This window comes from Heptranchias perlo, chromosome 7 (assembly GCF_035084215.1).
Source record: "Heptranchias perlo isolate sHepPer1 chromosome 7, sHepPer1.hap1, whole genome shotgun sequence".
Classification (NCBI taxonomy): domain Eukaryota; kingdom Metazoa; phylum Chordata; class Chondrichthyes; order Hexanchiformes; family Hexanchidae; genus Heptranchias; species Heptranchias perlo.
In genome coordinates this window covers 39,589,007-39,610,422 of record NC_090331.1, presented here as the reverse complement: position 1 = coordinate 39,610,422, position 21,416 = coordinate 39,589,007, and the positions used below count along the sequence as shown (strand labels likewise).

Below are 21,416 nucleotides of genomic sequence, written 5' to 3'. Positions count from 1 at the left end.
GAGAAGTTATGGGGATGCCATAAACCACAACATCAAAGTCTAGGTAGCTTTATTTCGACCTAGAGATGAGTTCTGTCTTGGAACATATTCTTTTGAATACATATAAACCCAACTATGTATGTATGTATTTGACCAATAATCATCATGGCAGGTTCCCATGATTCAAATATGATTTGATATGCTGCATCATTCGCTAAAATAAATCTGATCTTGTACATATCAATCTTTTGTTATAAAAAAATACTTCAATCTAACATTATTACCATGCTGTCTATTTTTAATAAAAGCACAGATGTAACAAAAATCAAAGTAGCAGCTAATTTTTTAAACTTTTGTAAAAACTAGAAACATTTTTCAGAGTGTATGTTCTTTCAGCTAAAAAGCTAAAGCTATAATATTTAGGAATATTTTTCTTTCCTTATTTGCAGTTATTCCATAATATACAATCTTAGAATATTTACATTATAACACTGCCAATCTTAAGGGAGCTCTACTGCATTACTCGAACTGTCTTTAACACAGAAAAATTACATATAAAAAAAATAATAACCTGTTGTATTATCTTGGGTCTTTTGGTCACCAGGTGTTTTACTCGGAGGCAGAGGAGCCTTTCTTTTGGTCTTTCTTAAAGATGATCTACTTGATGTGGCAACTCCACCAAGCGGCAGTGACTCCGCCCTTTGCCTGCCTGAACCTGTCATGTCCTAAAAAAAAAGAATAGGACGAGAAAACTGGATTAGTGTTGGCAGAGCCAGAACATCTTACAGATTTTAAACGTGCACCAGAATAAGCCATAAACTATACTAGAGGGAAGTCGTAGCGTCTAGTCTCTTACTGACGCCTTACGGGATCTGACCATTGCCATCATTCCAGCCATCAGGCTGCTGACTGGGGCTGCAGATCAAGACCGCAGTGGGAGGGCGGCTGGTATGGTCCAAGTGCCTGCTGTTGCCACCTCTCCTTCCAAGAGCAGGCATGGTGCTACGTTTACACAGAAGACTGCACAAGGCAGCTCCGGATATCCCTCCTAGGATGCAGACAGCAGCGGCTCTGGTCCAGGAGCACACGGCCATCAGCATGGACCGACCACTGGCCCACAACTCAGCCCGGCATCTTACCACAACGGCCCACCTTTCCGTTCCCATGTATACTGGAGATGGCACAGGGGAGCAGCCAGCCTAAGGGCTCGTCTAGGCACCGGGCCAAGTGGGGTGCATTAAAGGAGTTGGGGGAATTTAATTCTTCGCTCTACTACCTCCTCTTTCTCCTCCTTGGTCATGAAAGGGGGAAGCTGCCTGGCTGCAACATTGTGACCGTCACAGTCATGTCCCATTTGTTCAATGACTATCTGATTTTTGATGTGTTATTGCTGCTAATCAAGAATTCTTTGATTCAAAGAGAGTTAAATCTTTATTTAAATTTATCAAAGTTTGCAAAAGTTGTAATAATTTCTGAAGTTTACATTAGTTTAACTCAGGTTTGCAATGGTTCCTAAGGTTTATTATTGTTCATTAAAGGTATATTCTTGTTCAAATTTGTAAAGAGAGTTTAACACTGCAATAAAATACCATTTGTAATTAAAATGTTTCTCATAGACTAGTGAACAACTTGTTAAAATATTTAAGTATAGTTTAACTTTTTTTACACAACATTTGTATTTATTTGTAACAATTTGCACTTAGTTATGAAACTTTAAAAAAAAAAATAAAACATTCTTTGAATTTAAAGAGAATTGTGTCTGAGTTTTCTTCTGATGCAACCTGTGCAGGGACATTCCTTGGGTAAAAGCCGACGCCACAAGCTGCCTTTTGACTGCCCTGCCTTCTCAAAGCGACGCCTCCTGTGGAGCACTACGTTCCTTGTCTCTGGCTCCCAGAGTCTGATATCTTCTGCTTTGATTGGCCCCTCCCCGGTTCCAGACCTTCCGTCATGGCATAGTTGTGCAGGGCACAACATAAGACTACCCTTGCTACCCTCTCTGGGAAACATTGGAGGGTATCCCCAGGCCTGTCCAAGCACCTGAAGTGGCTCTTGAGCACCCCAATGGTCCTCTGAACTACCTGCCTAGTGGACACACGACCTTTATTGTATCTCTCCTCAGCTTCGGTCTGTTGGACGCAAAAAGGTGTCGTCAGCCACACCAGCAAGAGGTTAGCCTTATCATTGAGAATCCATCCTACTATTCTCCCCCAATTCTCAAGCATGCGTGCATTGTCCAAGTTATATACAATGAATGCATCGTGATTGGCCTCTACGTGCTGCGTGTTCACATGCAAGCAGTGCAGCCAGGCGTTGCAGACCATCTGAACATTGATGGGAGTGGCAGCTTTTTCTGATCATGTAACTTTATGGGTTCCAATGGAGAGCCTGTTTTTGTCTTGCTAAGTCACAAATTTCATTACACATCATTACAAAGACTATTTTTTCTGGAATTCACAAGTCCCCTTGTCGATAAAGATTTAGCTTGCAAGAAGCAAATGAATGGCTGTTGCCTGGGAAACACGAAGCTATTATTCACTGTAACCCTTGATCTTGCACAATTTCAAACTAATGTTATAAGTTATACATTAACCTTAAAAATGTATAATATTTGCACAGTTCAAAGTTTAGCAAGTTTTCTTAAATAAGAAAAAACACGCCATATAAATTTTAGCAATCCATGAATGAAAATAATAACACACACTTCACTTAGTGGCTGGCAGAACATTTAATAAAACTGGATGCATTTCAAATGCTCTTTTTAGTTTTTGAACTTTCTAATCCTCCAACTTCTACCTTTTATATACACTTTAACGGTAGACCAGCTAACTAAGATACTTCAGTACAACCTAGTGTTGAGTCCCTAACACCAATGCTACTCATGCCCACTTGGTGCTGAGCTAGATCATCTAGCCAAATTAGGAAACGGGGTAATTTTAAACTAGCAGGTCAGGTGGGAAACTGCCGGGATCAGGTGTTACGGCAATTTTACACCCCACCCATTATTACTCTTCAGTCACCTCAATGGAGGTCGGCCAGGATGTAAAATCAGCATTGCACTCGATCCCTTCAGTTTCCAGACAGGTGGGTGATGTTCAAATTGCTTACATATTATCTAGGAGAAAATGAGAAATTTGGATTCCCAGTTCCCACTGACATTTTCACTCTAACACAGTACACAAACATTTACATAGAATTACACGGAGTGTACAGCACAGAAACAGGCCTTTCGGCATAACAGGTCTATTCTGTTGTTTATGCTCCACATGAGCCTCCTCACACCCTTCTTCATCTAACCCCATCAACATATCCTTCCATTCCTTTCTCCCTCGTGTTTATCTAGCTTCCCCTTAAATGCACCTATGCTAGTTGCCGCAACTATTCCTCGTGGTAGCAAGTTCCACATTCTGACCACTCTCTGGGTAAAGACGTTTCTCCTGAATTCCCTATTGGATTTACTAGTGACTATCCTATATTTGTGGCCCTGGTTCTGGTCTCCCCTGCAAGTGGAAACATCTTCTCTATATCTACTCTATCAAACCTTTTCATAATCTTAAAGACCTCGATCAGGTCATCCCGCAGTTTTCTCCTTTCTGGAGAAAAGAGCCCCAGCCTGTTCAATCTTTCCTGATAGGTATAACCTCAGTCCTGGTATCATCCTAGTACATCTTCTTTGCACCTTCTCCAGTGCCTCTCTATCCTTTTTATAATATGGAGACCAGAACTGTGCACAGTACTCCAAATGTGGTCTAACCAAGGTTCTATACAAGTTTAAGATAACTTCCCCGCTTTTCAATTCTATCCCTCTAGAAATGAACCCCAGAGCTTGGTTTGTTTTTTAATGGCCTTATTAACCTGAGTTGCTACTTTTAGTGATTTGTGTATCTGTACCCCCAGATCCCTCTGCTCTTCTATCCCATTTAGACTCTTATTTCCCAAGGAGTATGTGGTCTCCTTATTCTTCCTACCAAAATATACCACCTCACACTTACCTATATTGAAACTCATTTGCTAATTACACACCCATTCTGCAAATTTATTAATGTCTTCTTGTATTTTGTCATGGTCCTCCTCAGTATTAATTATAACCACAATTTGGTGTCATCTGCAAATTTTGAAATTGTACTTCTGATTTATGTAGACTGTGAACAACAGTGGTCCCAACATCCATCCTTGTGGAATACAACCTCCCACCTTTTGCCAGTCTGAGTAACTACCTTTTACCCCATCTCTCTGTTTTCTGCTTTGTAGCCAGCTTGCTATCCATTCTCCTACAGGTCCCCTGACTCCACACTCTCTGACCTTAGTCATGAATCTACTATGCAGTACCTTATCAAAGGCCTTTTGATAATCCAAATATATTATATCTACTACATTACCCTTGATACCTTTCTGTTACTTCTTCAAAGAATTCCATAAGGTTGATCAAGTATGATCTTACCTTTTGAAATCCGTGCTGACTATTTTTTATTGTATTTTTGGTTTCTAGATGTTTTTCTATTACACCTAGTGAGTAAGGATTCCATTATCTTTCCTACCACCAACGTTAAGCTAATTGGTCTATAGTTCCCTGGACTCATTCTATCTCCCTTTTAAAATATCGGAATCACATTGGCTGCCCGCCAGTCCTTTTCTTATGTGTGTGTATATATATATATATAAATAAATAAAAAATAGTGCCTCTGCTATCCCTTCACTAACTTCTTTTGACCAGGGGTTTTATCCTCCCCAAGTTTGATTAGTTTATCAATTATCTCCTCCCTTTCTATCTTAAATGTCTTAATATCTTTTTCGAACTCTTCTTCTAATGTCATGCCCACTATGCAAGTCTTCCTGGTAAATACTGATTCAAAGTAATTATTTAATCTTTCTGCCATTTCGCTGTCATTACCTGTGAGTTTATCATGTACAGGGCCTTTAGTGGTCCTATCCCTATCCTGATTTTCCTTTTGTTATTTATGTGCCTGTAGAATACTTCACTTTTTCTTTTTATATTCCTTCATAATTTAATTTTGTAGTTTCTCTTTCCCTTCCTAATTGTTTTTTTTTTACTTCTTTCCTAACCTTATATTCCCTTTTGTCATCCTCTCCTTTGTCGTCTTTTCTTTTAGTTTCAATTTTGCCCTTATTTCTTTATTCATCCACGGTGTGTCATTACTGGTTAGTTTGTTCTTGCTTTTTAGTGGGATATATTTCTCCTGGACTCAATTAATCACTATTTTAAATGTTGCCCACTGCTGTTCTAAGAACATAAGAAATAGGAGCAGGAGTAGGCCATATGGCCCCTCGAGCCTGCTCCACCATTCAATACGATCATGGATGATCTTCGACCTCAACTCCACGTCCCACCCAATCTCCATATCTCTTGATTCCCTTAGAGTCCAAAAATCTATCAATCTCGGCCTTGAATATACTCAATGACTCAGCATCCACAGCCCTCTGGGGTAGACGATTCCAAAAGATTCACAACCTCCTGAGTGAAGAAATTTCTCATCTCAGTCCTAAATAGCCGACCCCTTATCCTGAAACTATGCCCCTTAGTTCTAGACTCTTCAGCCAGGGGAAACAACCTCTCAGCCTCTACCCTGTCAAGCCCCCTCAGAATCTTATATGTTTCAATGACATCACCTCTCATTCTTCTCAACTCCAGAGACTATAGTCACATTCAACTCATCCTCTCCTCATAGAAAAACCCCCTCATCCCACAAATCAATCTTGTGCACCTTTGTTGCACTGTTTCTAAGGCAAGTATATTCCTGAGGTAAGGAGACCAAAACTGTACACAGTACTCCAGGTGTGGTCTCACCAAAGCCCTGTACAATTACAGCAAGATTTCCTTGCTCTTGTACTCCAACCACCTTGCAATAAAGGCCAACATACCATTTGCCTCTGTACCTGCATGTTAACTTTCTATGTTTCGTGTACAAGGACAACCAAATCTCTCTGAACACCTACATTTAATAGTTTCTCACCATTTAAAAAATATTCTGTTTTCTTAGTCTCCCTACCAAAGTGAATAACCTTACATTTCCCAACATTATACTCCATCTGCCACCTTCTTGCCCACTCACTTAACCTGTCTATATCCCTTTGCAGACTCTCTGTCCTCCTGACAGGTTACTTTCCCATCTAGATTTGTATAATCAAACTTGGATACATTACACTTGGCCCCTTCATCTAAGTCATTAATATAGATTGTAAATAGCTGAGGCCCAAGCACTGATCCTTGCTGCACCCCACTAGTTACAGCCTGCCAACCTGAGAATGACCCGTTTATTCCTACTCTCTGTCTTTTGTCCGTTAACCAATCCTTTATCCATGTTAATACATTACCCCCAATCCCATGAGCCCTTATCTTGCGTAACAACCTTTTGTGCGGCACCTTATCGAATGCCTTTTGAAAATCCAAATGTATTACATCCACTGGTTCCCCTTCATCTACCCTGCTACTTAAATCCTCAAAACACTCGAATAAATTTGTCAAAGACGATTTCCCTTTCATAAAACCATGCTGACTGTGCCTAATCATATTATGATTTTCTAAGTGCCCTGTTACCACGTCCTTAATACTGGATTCGAGCATTTTCCCGACAACTCATGTCAGGCTATTTGGCCTGTAGCTCCCTGTTTACACTCTCCCTCCTTCATTGAATAGCGGTGTAACATTTGCTACCTTCCAATCTGCTGGGACCATTCTAGAATCTAGGAAATTTTGAAAGATCACAATCAATGCATCCACTATCTCTGCAGCCACCTTTTTAGAACCCTAGGATGTTGGTCATCAGGTCCAGGAGATTTTCTGTTTTTAGTCCCATTAATTTCTCCAGTACTATTTCTTTGTTGGTTAGTAAATTTTTCCAGTTTATTTTCCCTATTTCAATTCTCATCCCCTTAAAATCATCTTTTTTCCAATTTATTACTTCGGTCTTTGTCTTAATTATGTCCTTCTCAAACTTTATCTTGAAACTTATTGTGTAATGTTTCAAGTAATATCTATCCTTGTTAAAGGCTAGAAATGACACTGGTAGAAAATTCTATATACTAGAAACATGCATTGTGAAGGCACTGGAAAGTTTCCATGGTTACAGTTCAGGCTTCTCCTCTTCCAAAATATTTGCTCTTGTGGTCACAAGAAAAATGGTTGTTTCTATAAGCAGGCTTTATGCATCTGATTTACCTCTTTGTACAGGGCAGTGTATTCAGATTCAACAATTAACCCCTAATTGAGGTATATTATTCACTGGAGAATACATGGACGGCCCACCACATTCACTTCTGAAGACAAGTTATACCAGACCAAAACGCACAGACTAAAACCATTGGGTCAAATTTATTTATAGCTACAATAATACATGTAAGGATTGATTCTTTTTTTCCATTCTCCCCAGACTGGAAACGGGCAGCAGTGGGTCGGCTGCCCATTTTACACTCCACCAGATTTTCCTTTTCCTTGAAAAACACACATCATAGCAAACTGCATAAGAACATAAGAGCATAAGAAATAGGAGCAGGAGTAGGCCAATCGGCCCCTCGAGCCTGCTCCGCCATTCAATAAGATCATGGCTGATCTGATCCTAACCTCAAATCTAAAGAACACATGAAGTAGGAGCAGGACCCGGACACTCAGCCCATGGGCCCGCTCCGCCACCCACAGGGCCTTGACCGACCCAAACTCAGCTTCATGTCCAATTTCCTGCCCGCTCCCCGTAACCCCTAATTCCCTTTACTTCTAGGAAACTGTCGATTTCCGTTTTAAATTTATTTAATGATGTAGCTTCCACAGCTTCCTGGGGCAGCAAATTCCACAGACCTACTACCCTCTGAGTGAAGAAGTTTCTCCTCATCTCAGTTTTGAAAGAGCAGCCCCTTATTCTAAGATTATGCCCCCGAGTTCTAGTTTCACCCATCCTTGGGAACATCCTTACCGCATCCACCCGATCAAGCCCCTTCACAATCTTATATGTTTCAATATGATCGCCTCTCATTCTTCTGAACTCCAATGAGTAGAGTCTCAATCAACTCAACCTCTCCTCATATGTCCACCCCCTCATCCCCGGGATTAGCCAAGTGAACCTTCTTTGTACTGCCTCGAGAGCAAGTATGTCTTTTCTTAAGTATGGACAGCAAAACTGTATGCAGTATTCCAGGTGCGGTCTCACCAAAACCTTATATAACTGCAGCAATATCTCCCTGTTTTTATATTCTAAAATGTTAGTAGTCCAGCAAGCAAGTAACATCTTGGTCGTGTTCATTCTGTCACAGTATAATGCTTCAATGAAAGAGATTATGGCCAGATTATCTGGGCCGGTTGGAGAAATGGCTGGGTGCAATTTATGCCCATCCACATGATCCCATGGCACCTGACCACATTTTCCTTGGGAGCGGGCTAGTTTAATATTCAGGGCAGGCTTAGAATCGTAATCCCACTGACTAGCTCACTGTTGCTGCAAGAGAAGGAAATCTTGTCTAGCTACAGCAGTTCAAAGGCTGTTACAACCTAAAGAGACAGAGGCACAACAATTTAATTAGGAGAGGGGAAACAAAAAGTGAGAGCACGAGCAAGAGCAAAAGAGAGTGCGAGAGAGAGAGGAAGAAAAAGAGGGCAACTAAATACCAATGGTAGGAGGAGCAAAATCCGAAGGGTCTGCAATGGTCAAATCCAAGAAACAGTAGAGGTACTTTGGGACTGTTGATGGGCAGCTCATGCAGTTCCCCTATCCTGAAACCTTTTGTTCCACGTACGGAACCCTGACTCATACATAGAGACGCATTCTTTACCAGCATCAGTTGGAGATGGTGACTGTAGCAAAACTAATGGGAGGATATCGAGCTCCTGGGACCGCCATTGCAATCAGATGAGATAACATTAATCTAAGGAAAACACTAATGGGAGAGGTTCAGCTGCAGAGAACTCAATTAATAGTCAGATGACAAAGTTGCCTTCCTTATAACACAAGTACAGGTGTCACAGATGAACCTCAACTTTATTTGGGCATTCACATCCTTGATACCTTTACATGCCCCAGATATTGAGGGAACACGTGGAGATTGTCCCAGGGTGATTTGGGGCGATCAGGAAAGCAGGGGAAAAGAAAAAATAGGAAAAAGAACAAGCAGTCCTGTTTTTTTTTATTGCAACTGCATTTATATAGACTGTCAAACCTAGTTAGTCGAAATGTTCTAACCATTCAATAGCTGAGTGAAGGACATTGTGCAAGTCGATTAGGGAACCAGGCGACCCTTCGCGATAGGTGCATCCTGCAAGTATGTGCCTACATCTTCTTACTGGCTATAATGGCAAAGGGGGGAGTCAAAAAGGCCCCAGTTATAGTTATTTGCAGACATCTGATCACTCTATATCTGAAGTGCTTCAGCTTTACCCACAGATGGCATGGAAGGTCAAAACCAGCAGGCTGACTTTTGGATCTGTGACTAAATAGGCATTGGCTAGGTTTAAAGCTTGTTCTTGCCATCCAGTACACCATCTGGAGGTGACATCTAGGTTCCTTAGAGAAACTGTCTGCATGGGGTGCCTTGAGCAAAGATGGTGGCTCAATGGATTAAACACACCTTTAAATGGGGGTACCTGTGGCAAGTCTTGCACCATAAGCAGCAGATTTTACAAGGCAATGATACAGTTACATTCCCATTGTATACACCGCCAGTACCCTGCTTCTGCAGGGGAAATCAAAGCTGCAACTAGTAAGCCAAATATTTCAAATTATGGCTAGTATGGACTCTCAAGCAGACTTGTAATATGCAAGAGAGGATTTGGTACTTTCCCTGCAGTCATGGGGATCACAGGACTTCCGGAGCAGAGGTTTGAGTCTTCAGAGAGAGATGCTCCCAGATTATAGAGCATCAAGGGGACTGATTGACTGAACCTGGACCGGCCTGGTCTCACCTCATGCAATTGAGCAAGGTGTTGAGGGGACACCACCACGCCAGTAACGGTTGATGCAAACAGAGAACTCTTCCTTTTCACAGCATTAACAATTGTCTGTGCCAGTATCTCATTAAATAGTACGGACGGTGGGATGGGCTGACAATGTGTCTTAACCAGTTTGTCCTATCCACACCATTAGGGTGTTAACCCAAGCAGGTAAATGGTCTGCTCCACTAATACGGACTTACATTACTTTCTGGCTGGGGAGGCACCAAGTACAATATGGTGCTCAAGTCCTGCCCAGTGCTGAGGATTTGGTGGTACCCAACTGAGATGGGCTGAAATAGTCTGGAGGAAGCACGCTCAACACTTCCTCAGTCAGACTATTGTGACAAAAATTGATTTAAGAAGGAGGTTAAGGGGGGGTTCGATAGAGGTGTTCAAAATCATGAACGGCTTTGACAGAGTAAATAAGGAGAAACTGTTTCCAGTGGTAGAAGGGTCAGTAACCAGAGGACACAGATTTAAGGTAATTGGCAAAAGATCCAGAGGAGATATGAGGGAACATTTTTTTTACGCAGCGAGTTGTTATGATTTGAAATGCATTGCGTGAAAGGGTGGTGGAAGCAGATTCAATAATAACTTTCAAACGAGAATTGGATAAATACTTGAAGGGCAAAAATTTGCATGGCTATGGGGAAAAAGCAGGGGAGTGGGTCTAATTGGATAGTTCTTTCAAATAACCGGCACAGGTAAGATGAGCCAAGCGGCCTCCTTCTGTGCTGTGACATTCTATGATTCTATACTGCTACATAGGTGAAAAAGCAATCACGAGGTGATAAACACATTACATACAAGTTAACAGCAACAGGATCAGAAAGGGAGATAATTGGCAGAACAATGAAAATCAATGGAAATTCACTCTGCCAGTTTACCAGCCAAACAGTGAAAGTGAAAATTGCTCCCTACAAGAGGGTAGGGGGTAGCAATTGACAAGCAACAAGCTGCAAATGGAGTGTGCACAAGCTGAAAGAGCACCAGTGAGCTCCCAGCGAGTAATGTGTCTGGAGCCTGATCCCATTGAGGAATTCATAATACAATTGCTACAAACAGTGGAAAGGGAAAGAAACATTTTCAAAATGAAGAAAGTTGCAAGAATGAGAAGCCTTAAACTCCTTCATCTAACTTTTTTTGTCAATGAGAAAAGATCAAAGAAAGGATGCTCTGCAAATAATCAAGTCAATGTTATAATAAAGTTCCAAGTAATTGCTACAATTGTCAGTGAGTAAAACCAAACATACTGCATGGGGCATTAGTGATTTTGCTTATTTAGATTGTACCAGCTATTACTAGGTTAACAAAACTACAACTGATATGAAAGTTATAATTGGGAACTTCAAATTATCAAAAGCTCAATTCTTTTTAAAGTGGAAACTGTTACACATATGACTTTCCTTTCAATAGTGTCCTCTTGTGGTCCAATAATGTTACGCAACAAGACAGTTGATTATGCTACATTTGCTGCAATAGTACATACCTGAGATGACAACATAGGGCATCATTACTTCATTTCTAAGCATTTACCTCAGCAGTGTAATAACAGAAAAGAGATTATTTTCAGAACTAGCATTTTCAATTTATACTTTATACCCAATCAGGAATGACAAGTTTTTAAGTTGTAAATGCCTGTAATTGAAGCGAATCACTACAGGATTGTCTATCTAGCAGTATGTTGGTTCTTGAATTGAAGGTAAGCACATTGTTTTGCATTGACATTTTTTTCCTACTATTCTGGGAAGTGAGTATAGTCTAAGTGATGGGACTTTCTCACTGACTACCACCAATGTGATTCTCCTCAACTGGATGGTAATATGACGAGATGGAAGTAAGATTGTAGAAAACCCTTCCCTGCTGTGCTGCAATTTCTGGTTTAATCAGAATAGTGGAACTCAAACAAAACGGAGCTAATTTGAGGTATGAGAATATAAAACTTTAAAATATATACAAAACAATGGTAATTTCTTGCCATGCAGCACTCATTATTGCCATTACATATTTATTCTCCTTTGTTTTGTAACAACCAGTTTAAAACATTTATACTCCTCTGATCAAAATGAAGAAAATTCTGTTGAGCAGGCCTTCATTTTCCACTTAATCTGATATACAATGCAAAGTATGACATTTAGTACAAAGGTTGAAATTCCAGATAAATGCAAGACAGAAATTAATTGGCCAGAAAACCAATAAGGTTCAAAATCTTAGTTTGGATTCTTGGAGGCAAACCCCAGAAAATTAGACTCTACTTTTCTAATCAAAACCGGTTAGAAAATAGGGAAGTCAAAAGGGCGATATATTGGGGATAATTGTACTTGTCCTGATGCTGACAGGGAACCTTGCCTGCCAACAGCATAATCCAGAAATTCAGGTGTATAGTTTCCACAACCTTCCAAACATTTTAATAGTCATAAAGTAGTGAGCAATGTACACCTGAATTTCTAAATGTGCTGCCAAGTGATGAAACACCTGACCAGCAGTACGGACTCAAAATCAAACCTGCAAATGGGGTGGTAAGAGGATAAAAATTCCCCAATAAAAATGCTAATTTACTGAAGGTTCGCCTATTCCGATTTTCGGGTGGATCTCGATTTAGGCAGCCAGTACTCTTGCCGGAAACAGGGTGGGGCACAATTGATATATGTAAATAGGGGTCAACTGATGTTGTCAGGACCCTAAAACATCTCAACTAGCACAGCCACCGCTACTTCCTCAACCCATTCACAAACCTTGTGTGGTACAAGTTGGGAGTCAGCCATTTAGTGATGTTTAAAGTGACCCTCAGCTGCAGTTATGGAAAGGTGGATGCAGGTCTTGAATGTTTTGAGCTTTAAAGGCTTCCATAATGTTATTGTCTGCTGATGTGGGTATTCATTTTCCATGCTGCTGAAGTCTGCTGCTCCATTTCATTCCCGCAGCTTCCATGTCTCCCCATTAAGGTGTTGCTGCAGGCCCCTGATGAGAGTCTAACCCACCAAGTTTCTCGCTCTCTCAAATGGTGGGTGGCCTATAAGCAGCACAATTATCGCTTACCTGTTGTACTTCAATGACACCCACCCAATAAAAATCGATCGAGCCTCCTGCTGATGTCATTGGGCGGGCAGAATGGATAACCTGTGCACGTGCGCGACCGCGCAGCAGTCCGTTGAGTGCTGCGCACTTCGACACTCCGTCCGCGGCCAGGCCCAAAACAAAAATCTTGAGACATCAATTCCTAAGTAAAAAAAAATCTCATGATCCAATGGAATTACTCCAGGTCAGAGACAATCTGGAAAAAAAACCTGGGCCATGCCTCCCAGGACCTGGATCGTCATATCTGGCAGGAGCACACGCTGGAGTTTCGTAGGCCTGTTCGTTCTCATGGTGCTGTCCGTGTTCGGAATTGAATCCAGCTCTGTGCGCACCAGGGAACATCAGTTTGAGGTGGTTGTTTGGGGCTCGGGGCGGGGGCACGTGATGTGATAATAGAAGGAGCTGCAGTTTTGACCTCAGATCACCACTAGAATAAGTTCTGTTTCTTGTGTCACTTTGTTGAGCAGCCTGTATTGCATGACAAGCGTTTTTGTTCACACATTCTTTACGGTTGGTATTATTGATTAAAAAGAGTTACTTCATGCTGCTGAGTGTTGCATTTTAAGTGTAAATCATAGAATCATACAGCATAGAATGAGTCCATTCGACCAATCGTGCCTGTGCCGGCTCTCGGAAAGTCCTACCAATTAGTCCCACTAGCTTGCTCTTTCTGCATAGACCTGCAAATTTTCCCTTTTTAAACACATATCTAATTCCCTTTTGAAAATTACTATTGAATCTGCTTTCACCACCCTTTCAGGCAGTGCATTTCAGATCATAACAAGTCACTGAGTAAAAAAAATTCTCCACATCTTCCCCCTGGCTTTTTTGCCAACTATCTTAAATCTGTGTCCTCTGGTTACCGACCCTCCTGCTAGTAGAAACAGTTTCTCTCTACGTACTCTATCAAAACCATTAATTTTGATCACCTTGATGAAATATCCCCTTAAACTTCTTTATTCTAAGGAGAACAATCCCAGCTTCTCTATTCTGGTAAATTTCCTCTGCATCGTCTCCAAAACCTTGAAATCTTTTCTAAAGTCTGGCACCGCGATTGGGACACAATACTCTAACTGAGGTCTAAAATAGTGATTTATAATGGTTTACCATAACTTCTTTGCTTTTGAACTCTATCCCTCTATTTAGAGGGCCACGGATCCCGTAGGCTTTTTTTTTTAAAAGAAAGTTTTTCAACTTGTCCTGCCATCTTCAAAGATTTGTGTACCTGAGCCCCCAGGTCCCTCTGTTCCTGCATCCCCTTTAAAATGTTGCCATTTAGTTTATACTGGGGGTGGGGGGTCAGAGCCAGGGGTTGGGCCTCTTTGTGGCTAGGCTGAGTTTTGCCCTTTGGTGTATTGAAAATGGTGATTCTTGCTGCGGTATGGTTCCACATGTTTAAGCCTAATTGTTGGGGGCACTGGTGGCTGCCTGGCTGGGCTGAGTTTTGTTGGGGCACAATATCAATGATACATCGCTTGTGTGTACCCATCAGCACCTACAGCTAACAAAACCCCCTTCCCAGCAGTGTGTGTGTACCTCATATTATTTATATGTATATAAAAAGTATAACGGGTATTTGATTCATGATTATCTGAATATCACTCTTGTAACTACAATTACTCCTGCTTCACTCTTGTAGATTACAGCATTGAATGAATTATGAGCTACATTATTGGCATGCAATCAACTTGGAGTTCCATTATTTTAGATTTTGTAATTTTAGGATTATCCATTGTGAAGTGTGCGTGCTGTTTGTGTTTATGGGTATATGATTGCTTTTGCCCTTTGGTGTACTTAAGATGGTGATTCTTGCTGCGGTGTGGTTTCACATGTGTAAGCTTAATCGTTGGGGGCACTGGTGGCTGGGTTGAGTTTTGTGGGGGCATTGGTTGGGCCGAGTTGGTTTGGGGCTTCCATGTAAGGCAGGGAGCAGTTTGGTCATGAACAGTGTGCACTGTACATGACCAAACTGCTCCCTGCCTTACATAGAGGCAGCCAAAACTAATGAGACCTGCAAGATGTACAATCGTAATAAAATAATTTTTTAAAACCCTGCTGAGGATTCAATGGAGCGGGGAGAGGAGATTTAATTAAACTGTTCCCTACCCCAAGTTCACACTGACTGATTTGACAGCTGTTTTGTATTTCTGACTCAATTTCAAAATTCTGATTACACACGATTTATTTCTGTTTGAATCAGAGTCATTGAGCTGATTCAACAAAAAGCTCGGGAGTAGTGAGACACTGCAACACCACACTGCCATACCCATGTTTAAGTGGAAGGCAATAGCCTCAGCCAACAATGGAACCAGCGCTAAAAAGAAATCCAGGCTCACATTCAAAGAACAGTGGCCAGATGAAATTGTAGATGCAGAATCTCATGAATCAAGAAACAAGATCCGTGTACAACTGAGGGAGATATTCCAATACAGTACAGATATGGGCTTGATCTGCAAAATGTGTGCTGGAGCAAAAATATCAGGTGATTTCTCAACTGGCAAGAAATTGGAAGATGGATGGAAATTAGACGATACGAAGAGGCATTTATCAAGAACAGTAATCTCGGCGAGACAGTCTTCTGATGCAACACAGTGAAAAATCTAATTGCTTAATGCGCAAGAGATGAACCATTTAAGTGAGATTCCATTCTGACATTCATATCCCTGCAAGGTGATATTTAGCCATGTGGTCGTGTATATGTTCAGTTAACTTCTTGCAATGCACTGGCTATTACAACGGCTATCAAAGATTTCTACACTCTTGAATCAGGTGGACATGATGAAAATGGTGATGTTCACTTCAAATGATGCTTCTTTCATGCTAGGAAAAAACAATGGCATTGCCACAGGGCTTAAGCAGTCCATTCCACATTTAGTAGAGCAACACTGTGTGGCCCATCGAGAAGGTTTGGGAATAGTTGATGCCTGGAACAAAGTACCAAAGATAAATGAAAGAGAGACATTGCTGAGAACCATTTATAGAGTCTTCTGCAGATCTTCAGTTCGAAAAGGACAATGAGGAAATTGCAAATGCCACAGAATGTGAAGCTGTGTCCTTTCAACCTCTAAATGAAATGAGGTGGCATGCGAGACATTTTGCTGTTAGTGCTCTAATGCGCAATTACGATGCTCTTCATCAATGCTTTGAGCATGAAAAAAAGAGAACAATGACCCAGTTGCCAAGTATTGCCTAAAGAAGCTCTCAGATTCTACTTACCGTATCACCATAGCAGCAATGAATGAATATTCTGTTTCAGCTAGCAGAATTGTGCAAATGCTTACAGAAAAGCTGTTTAACAACAGTCGAAGCTGTACAATTAACGAGGGCCAAGATCCATAGGATCAGAGGACAGTATCTCGGCGAGACGGTCTTCTGGTGCAACACGGTGAAAAATCTAATTGCATCATGCACAAGAGATGAACCATTCAAGGCAGATTCCATTCTAACATTCGAATCCCTACTATGTGATCATCTGGAAAAAAGGTTCCCAGAAAATGAACTCAATAAATGGTCCGCTTTCGATTTTTCTTCACTTGCACCACAACAAATCAGCTATGAATTTGGCACTGAGAATATTGAAAAGCTGGTTGACAAATACAGACAAATCCTAATCCTTGGTCAAGTAAGGTCTTCTGGGCAAAACATCATGGATGAGATGGAGCTCATTGTGAGCCAATACAATGACTACAAGTACTTAATTGCAGAGAAGGTTGTACAAAGTCACTAAAAACATTTCAGGACATGGTGACTTTCACTCTACAAAATGCAGAACGGTACAATGTGGTTTCACAACTAATGGAGTTGTGATTTTTTTTTACAGTAGCGCCCACAGCCTTTATATCGGTGCACAAACCCAAATTCATTCCGCACACGGCCAAAAGAAATTAGAGGTAACACTGCTGCCCACCCCCCCTCCCGATCTACGCCAGGGAAATAAATTCACACCCTGTAGTTTTCCAAACCGTGCAGGAAGTATCAGTACATTTTACCTGTGTGTGAAAAGCAAGCAGTGGCCTGCAAGAGTACAAGTAGAAACACCACAGGTTAAGAGAAACACACCACGTTAAGCAGTCTAGGGCAAAAAATGGGTGGAAAGAGTTAACAGGGGTGTTACAGCACACTGACATTTGATTGTATCCATTGAATTATGTAACCAAATCCAAGTTGGTTCACTCATCTTTGAATTCAAGTGAATGGTTACAGTATTAGTAGGAGACTCTTCCATTTTGTACCTCCACACACAAAACCTTGGTTGTGGAATCACAATTACAAAGAACCAAACTTCATCATTCAATATGCTACAGTGAAATATTTCAAAACGAATAGCTGTACTGGTAAATGCCATCCATACAAAAATGTTTACATTTTTATACTAACCAAGTGACCTTAAAATGCTCCAGACATTTCACAAGCTCTTAGTAGCAAGAGTGTTTAATAACATGGACTATTATCTTTGCACAGTGCACCCTGTTAAATATTGACAGATTTGAAGTTTAAAGGGGCTCTACTATCAAAAGAGAATTATTTCATTTGTGCCATTTGTACCTGTACTACTTATTATACGCTCAATTACGAGTACCATTAGTTCTCGGCATACATGAAGAATGGCTACGCAGGCAAGGTACTAGAAGGCTACTGGCAGCTGCGGAACCATACTCCAGCATAAGTTACTGCCTTCGGGAGAGGAAGAAAATTGAGGTGGGGGAGGGGGGTGCAGGGCTGAAGGAATGGAATTTGTCCTTAATTTTCTTTTCCTACGGATACAGAGACACTATATGTTGCACTGACAGCAAAGGAGATAATCTCAAAATTATAGAACAATGCAACAATTTTTTTTTTAAAAAGCAGGATCAAGTAACACTGGATTAGCTCCCAGGAATGGCGTGAAGGTGAATGCCCATTGAAATCATAGGCAGCTTCCCACCATCAGTACCATGGATGCAGTTCTGGAGAGGAAAACCAAAATAATGGGTCTCTGGGTGGCAAACTTTAAGATTTCTTTTAAAAAAAAGAGCAACAAGCAAGCCCTCGAGACTTTTTTTTTCTTTTAAAGGCCCCCACAGAGATTGAAAGTGAGATTTTGGGAGAACAAGGCTTAGACTCTTCAATGGTGTTGCTGTGGCGACTAGCACAGAAGGCGATGAGGAGGGGAAGAGATCTGAAATGACATCTTACCCTGACACTCACTGTTCTTAATTCTCCCTGAAGAGTTCTGCACTGAGGCATCTACTACACCTGTTCACTAGGGCGTTACTATCTAGTCAACCAGCAATCGCCACAGTGATGGTCACAATGTTGCTGAGTTCTCTGTACAGAGGGTTTGACTCTTGCATTTGCCAGAAGTTCACATTTTTATTTCTCATGTCAAGTAGTGAGAGAAAGCCATGGTATATAAAATGTAAGTTCGGAACCACTTAATTAATTTAAAGTCTTGAGGCTTGTGAACTGAAACAGGCAGTAGCGACACTGCTGTTGCTCATTCAATTTGTTTTTGACAAAATTCTTTAATTCTCTGATCCCATATCTGAAAAGAAAACCAAGTCGAAGGCTGCTTCACACCGCGCCCCCCCACCCCCCACCTCCCCCAAGAAAGAGTTTGATCATTTATCCGAAGAAGTAGTATGAGGAAGCACATATTCTATAGTTCCAACCAGGTGGCAATCTACTTCAGGCAACAGAGTAACAGCATTGCTGTCAACCATGCACCACAATTGAGCAGACAAAAAAATTAAACATAAAGGACAGTAAAAATGAAACTAATGCTGCGTAGATGTGCAGTCATCCAAATACATAGCAAGCTAATGCAATTCGCATTGGTTACAGAAAATATGTTTTAAGGGTTTAAGACCAATTTATCATCCATAGTGGGCAGAAACATGTCATTGATGCATGCAGAAATCCCAACTTGAACACCAAAACAGAAAATAGTCTTAAGAAGATTTTTAAATTAGGTACATAAAGGTGGCATCTATTTTACTGACCTGTTCAGTATCATCTGGAAAAACATAGGACGAAGGCCTAGCTGATGCTTGCTGACTTAAATCTTTTGGAAAACTTTGTGAAACAGATAGGGGTGGTGCAGGTGCTCGTCTTTTCTTTGGGAGATCTGATGGTAAAGTATTAGATTCATACGTTGGGCAATAAGCACTTGAACTGCTCATGCCAAGTGGTCTCTGTTGGCTTATTAGTGGAGTTGCAGGAGCACTTGATGGCTAGAAATCAAAATAAAAGTTTACTTTTTAAAAATGCCCTCCTGAATTAAAAATTACTGTAATCCAGCAGAATTATAAAATTTTCATAATTAATGCTACTAATAGCGAGTTAAAAAAAGCAACATACTACTGATGCTGGAAATTTAAAAAAAACAGAAAATATTAAAAACACACATCAGTAAGCAATTGTGGAGAAGACAGACAGAAGAACCTGGAGAGGGATCATGACTGTAATGATGTAACCTCAGTAATGGACTGAGACATTACAACATTAAAGAGACAAATGGTTGTGCAAGTAAAAAGAAAAACAAAAAGACTTGCATTTATATAGCGCTTTTCATGAACTCAGGACGTCCCAAAGCGCTTTACAGCCAATGAAGTACTTTTGAAGTGTAGTCACTGTTTTACTGTAGGAAACGCAGTAGCCAATTTGCTCACAGCAAAATCCTACAAACAGTAATGGGATACCAACCAGATAATCTGTTTTTAGTATTGATGGTTGAGGGAAAATACCTCTGCTTTTCTTCAAAATAGTGCCATGAGATCTTTAACGTCCATTTGAGAGGATAAACAGGGCCTCGGTTTAAAGTCTCATCCAAAAAACGGCATCTGGGACAGTGCAGGACTCCCTCAGTACTGCACTGGAATGACAGCCTAGAACCCACAACCTTCTGACTAAGAGGCACAACTGCTACCACTAAGCCATGGCTAACATTAAGTGGCCGAAGTGGGAGGTTGGGGGAAATGAAAGATGGAGAGTTGGCAAAACATCCGTAGGGGACAGTCCCCCCAGAAACTGGAGAGTAGGGAAAAGGAAGATGTGTTTGGTGGTGAGATCACATTGTAGGTGATGGAAGTAGTGAAAGATGATCCGGAAAACGTGGAGCCTGGTGAGGTGGAAGGTGCGGACGAAAGGACTCTGTCATAACTGGTTGAGGGGTGACGAGGGAACAGACGTGTTGACATCCTCAGAGGGCAACACTGCGCCATTGCCACTCCCATGGCGCTGGCGCTTATCACTTCCATTGATCTGTGGGGGAACAAACTGTAAAAGATGAGTGATGCCTTGACAGCCCCTATCTATTTGCTCCATCAAGGAGGACATTTGCCTCTCCAAGATGAAGCATAGGTTTGAGCTCAGAGTTGGCAGTGCAGTCGTTTGAGCTTCCACAAAGCTCAAAGGCTGTGAACATTGATTCCTGTTATGAGGGGCCGGCTGCAGTATCTCTGGAAGCTGCCACGCTTCCCAGGTAGACTGCAGAGTGCTGATGCCATGCAAGTTGACAGCACATACGCTGGAAGCAGATTTCTCCATACTTTCAGCCATGGTGTTAAAACACATACCAAGCCTCTGCCCTGCTCTTGTAGCTATAGCTTTGATACGGCTGATCAAGTTAATCTTCTGGTCAATGCTGACCCCAGGATATTGATGGTGAGCACCTCAATGATGGTGGGCACCTCAATGATGATGGGATGCTGTTGAAGACCAGAAAGAGGTAATTTTTCATGTTCTTGTTCAAAATGGTTCTCACTTAGCACTTAAGTGGCACGAATGTTACCTGCCACTTGTCAGTTCAAGCCCAGATCCTGCTGTAGGTTGACATGGGCTGCTTCTTTATCAGAGGATTGTAGAATCATCAGCAAACAACTACACTCCTGACACTAAGATGGAAGGAAGGTCAATTGATGAAACAGTTGATGAATGCTGGGCAAAGGACAGTGCCCCGAGGAACTCCGGCAGTGATAACCTAGGGCTGTGATGATCGGCCTCCAGCAGCCAGGGTCATCTTCCTTTGAGTTAGGTGCGACTCTAACCACTAGAGGGTTTTCCCATTGACTCAGTTTTTCTTAGAGTGACCTCTTCTGTGGCCTTCAGCTCTTGCATCCATGCCTGGATTAAGGCTGTGACAAGATCTGGAGCTGAGTGGTTCTGACAAAACGCAAACTAAGCATCGATGACCAGATTATTGCTGAATAGTGTCACTTTATGGCACCATCAATTACTTCTTCCGTCACTTTGCAAATGATTAGTGAGAAGGACGTTGCAGGGTCAAGTGGGCTAATCGACTGCCTGGGTAGTTACTTGTTATTATGTTCCGGTTGTTTTACAATGGAGTGGCTTGCTGAGCCACTTCAGAGGACATTAAGAATCAATTACATAATGTGGTTTTGGAGTTATGTGTTGGCCAGATCGGGTAAGGGGGCAAGTTCTA

The 21,416-nt window shown here is 41.4% G+C and overlaps 1 protein-coding gene across 1 annotated transcript in view; it reads right to left on the bottom strand.

Moving 5' to 3' along the window:
• Positions 1-21,416, bottom strand: part of cobll1b (cordon-bleu WH2 repeat protein-like 1b) — a 196,383-nt gene that overhangs the window by 26,967 nt on the left and 148,000 nt on the right. Inside the window, exons 7-9 of the mRNA XM_067988169.1 lie at positions 19,331-19,338; positions 18,973-19,203; positions 551-704 (exon numbers count right to left, since the gene is read on the bottom strand). Coding sequence (XP_067844270.1) covers positions 551-704; positions 18,973-19,203; positions 19,331-19,338 — 393 coding nt within the window. The remainder of the gene's footprint in view (positions 1-550; positions 705-18,972; positions 19,204-19,330; positions 19,339-21,416) is intronic.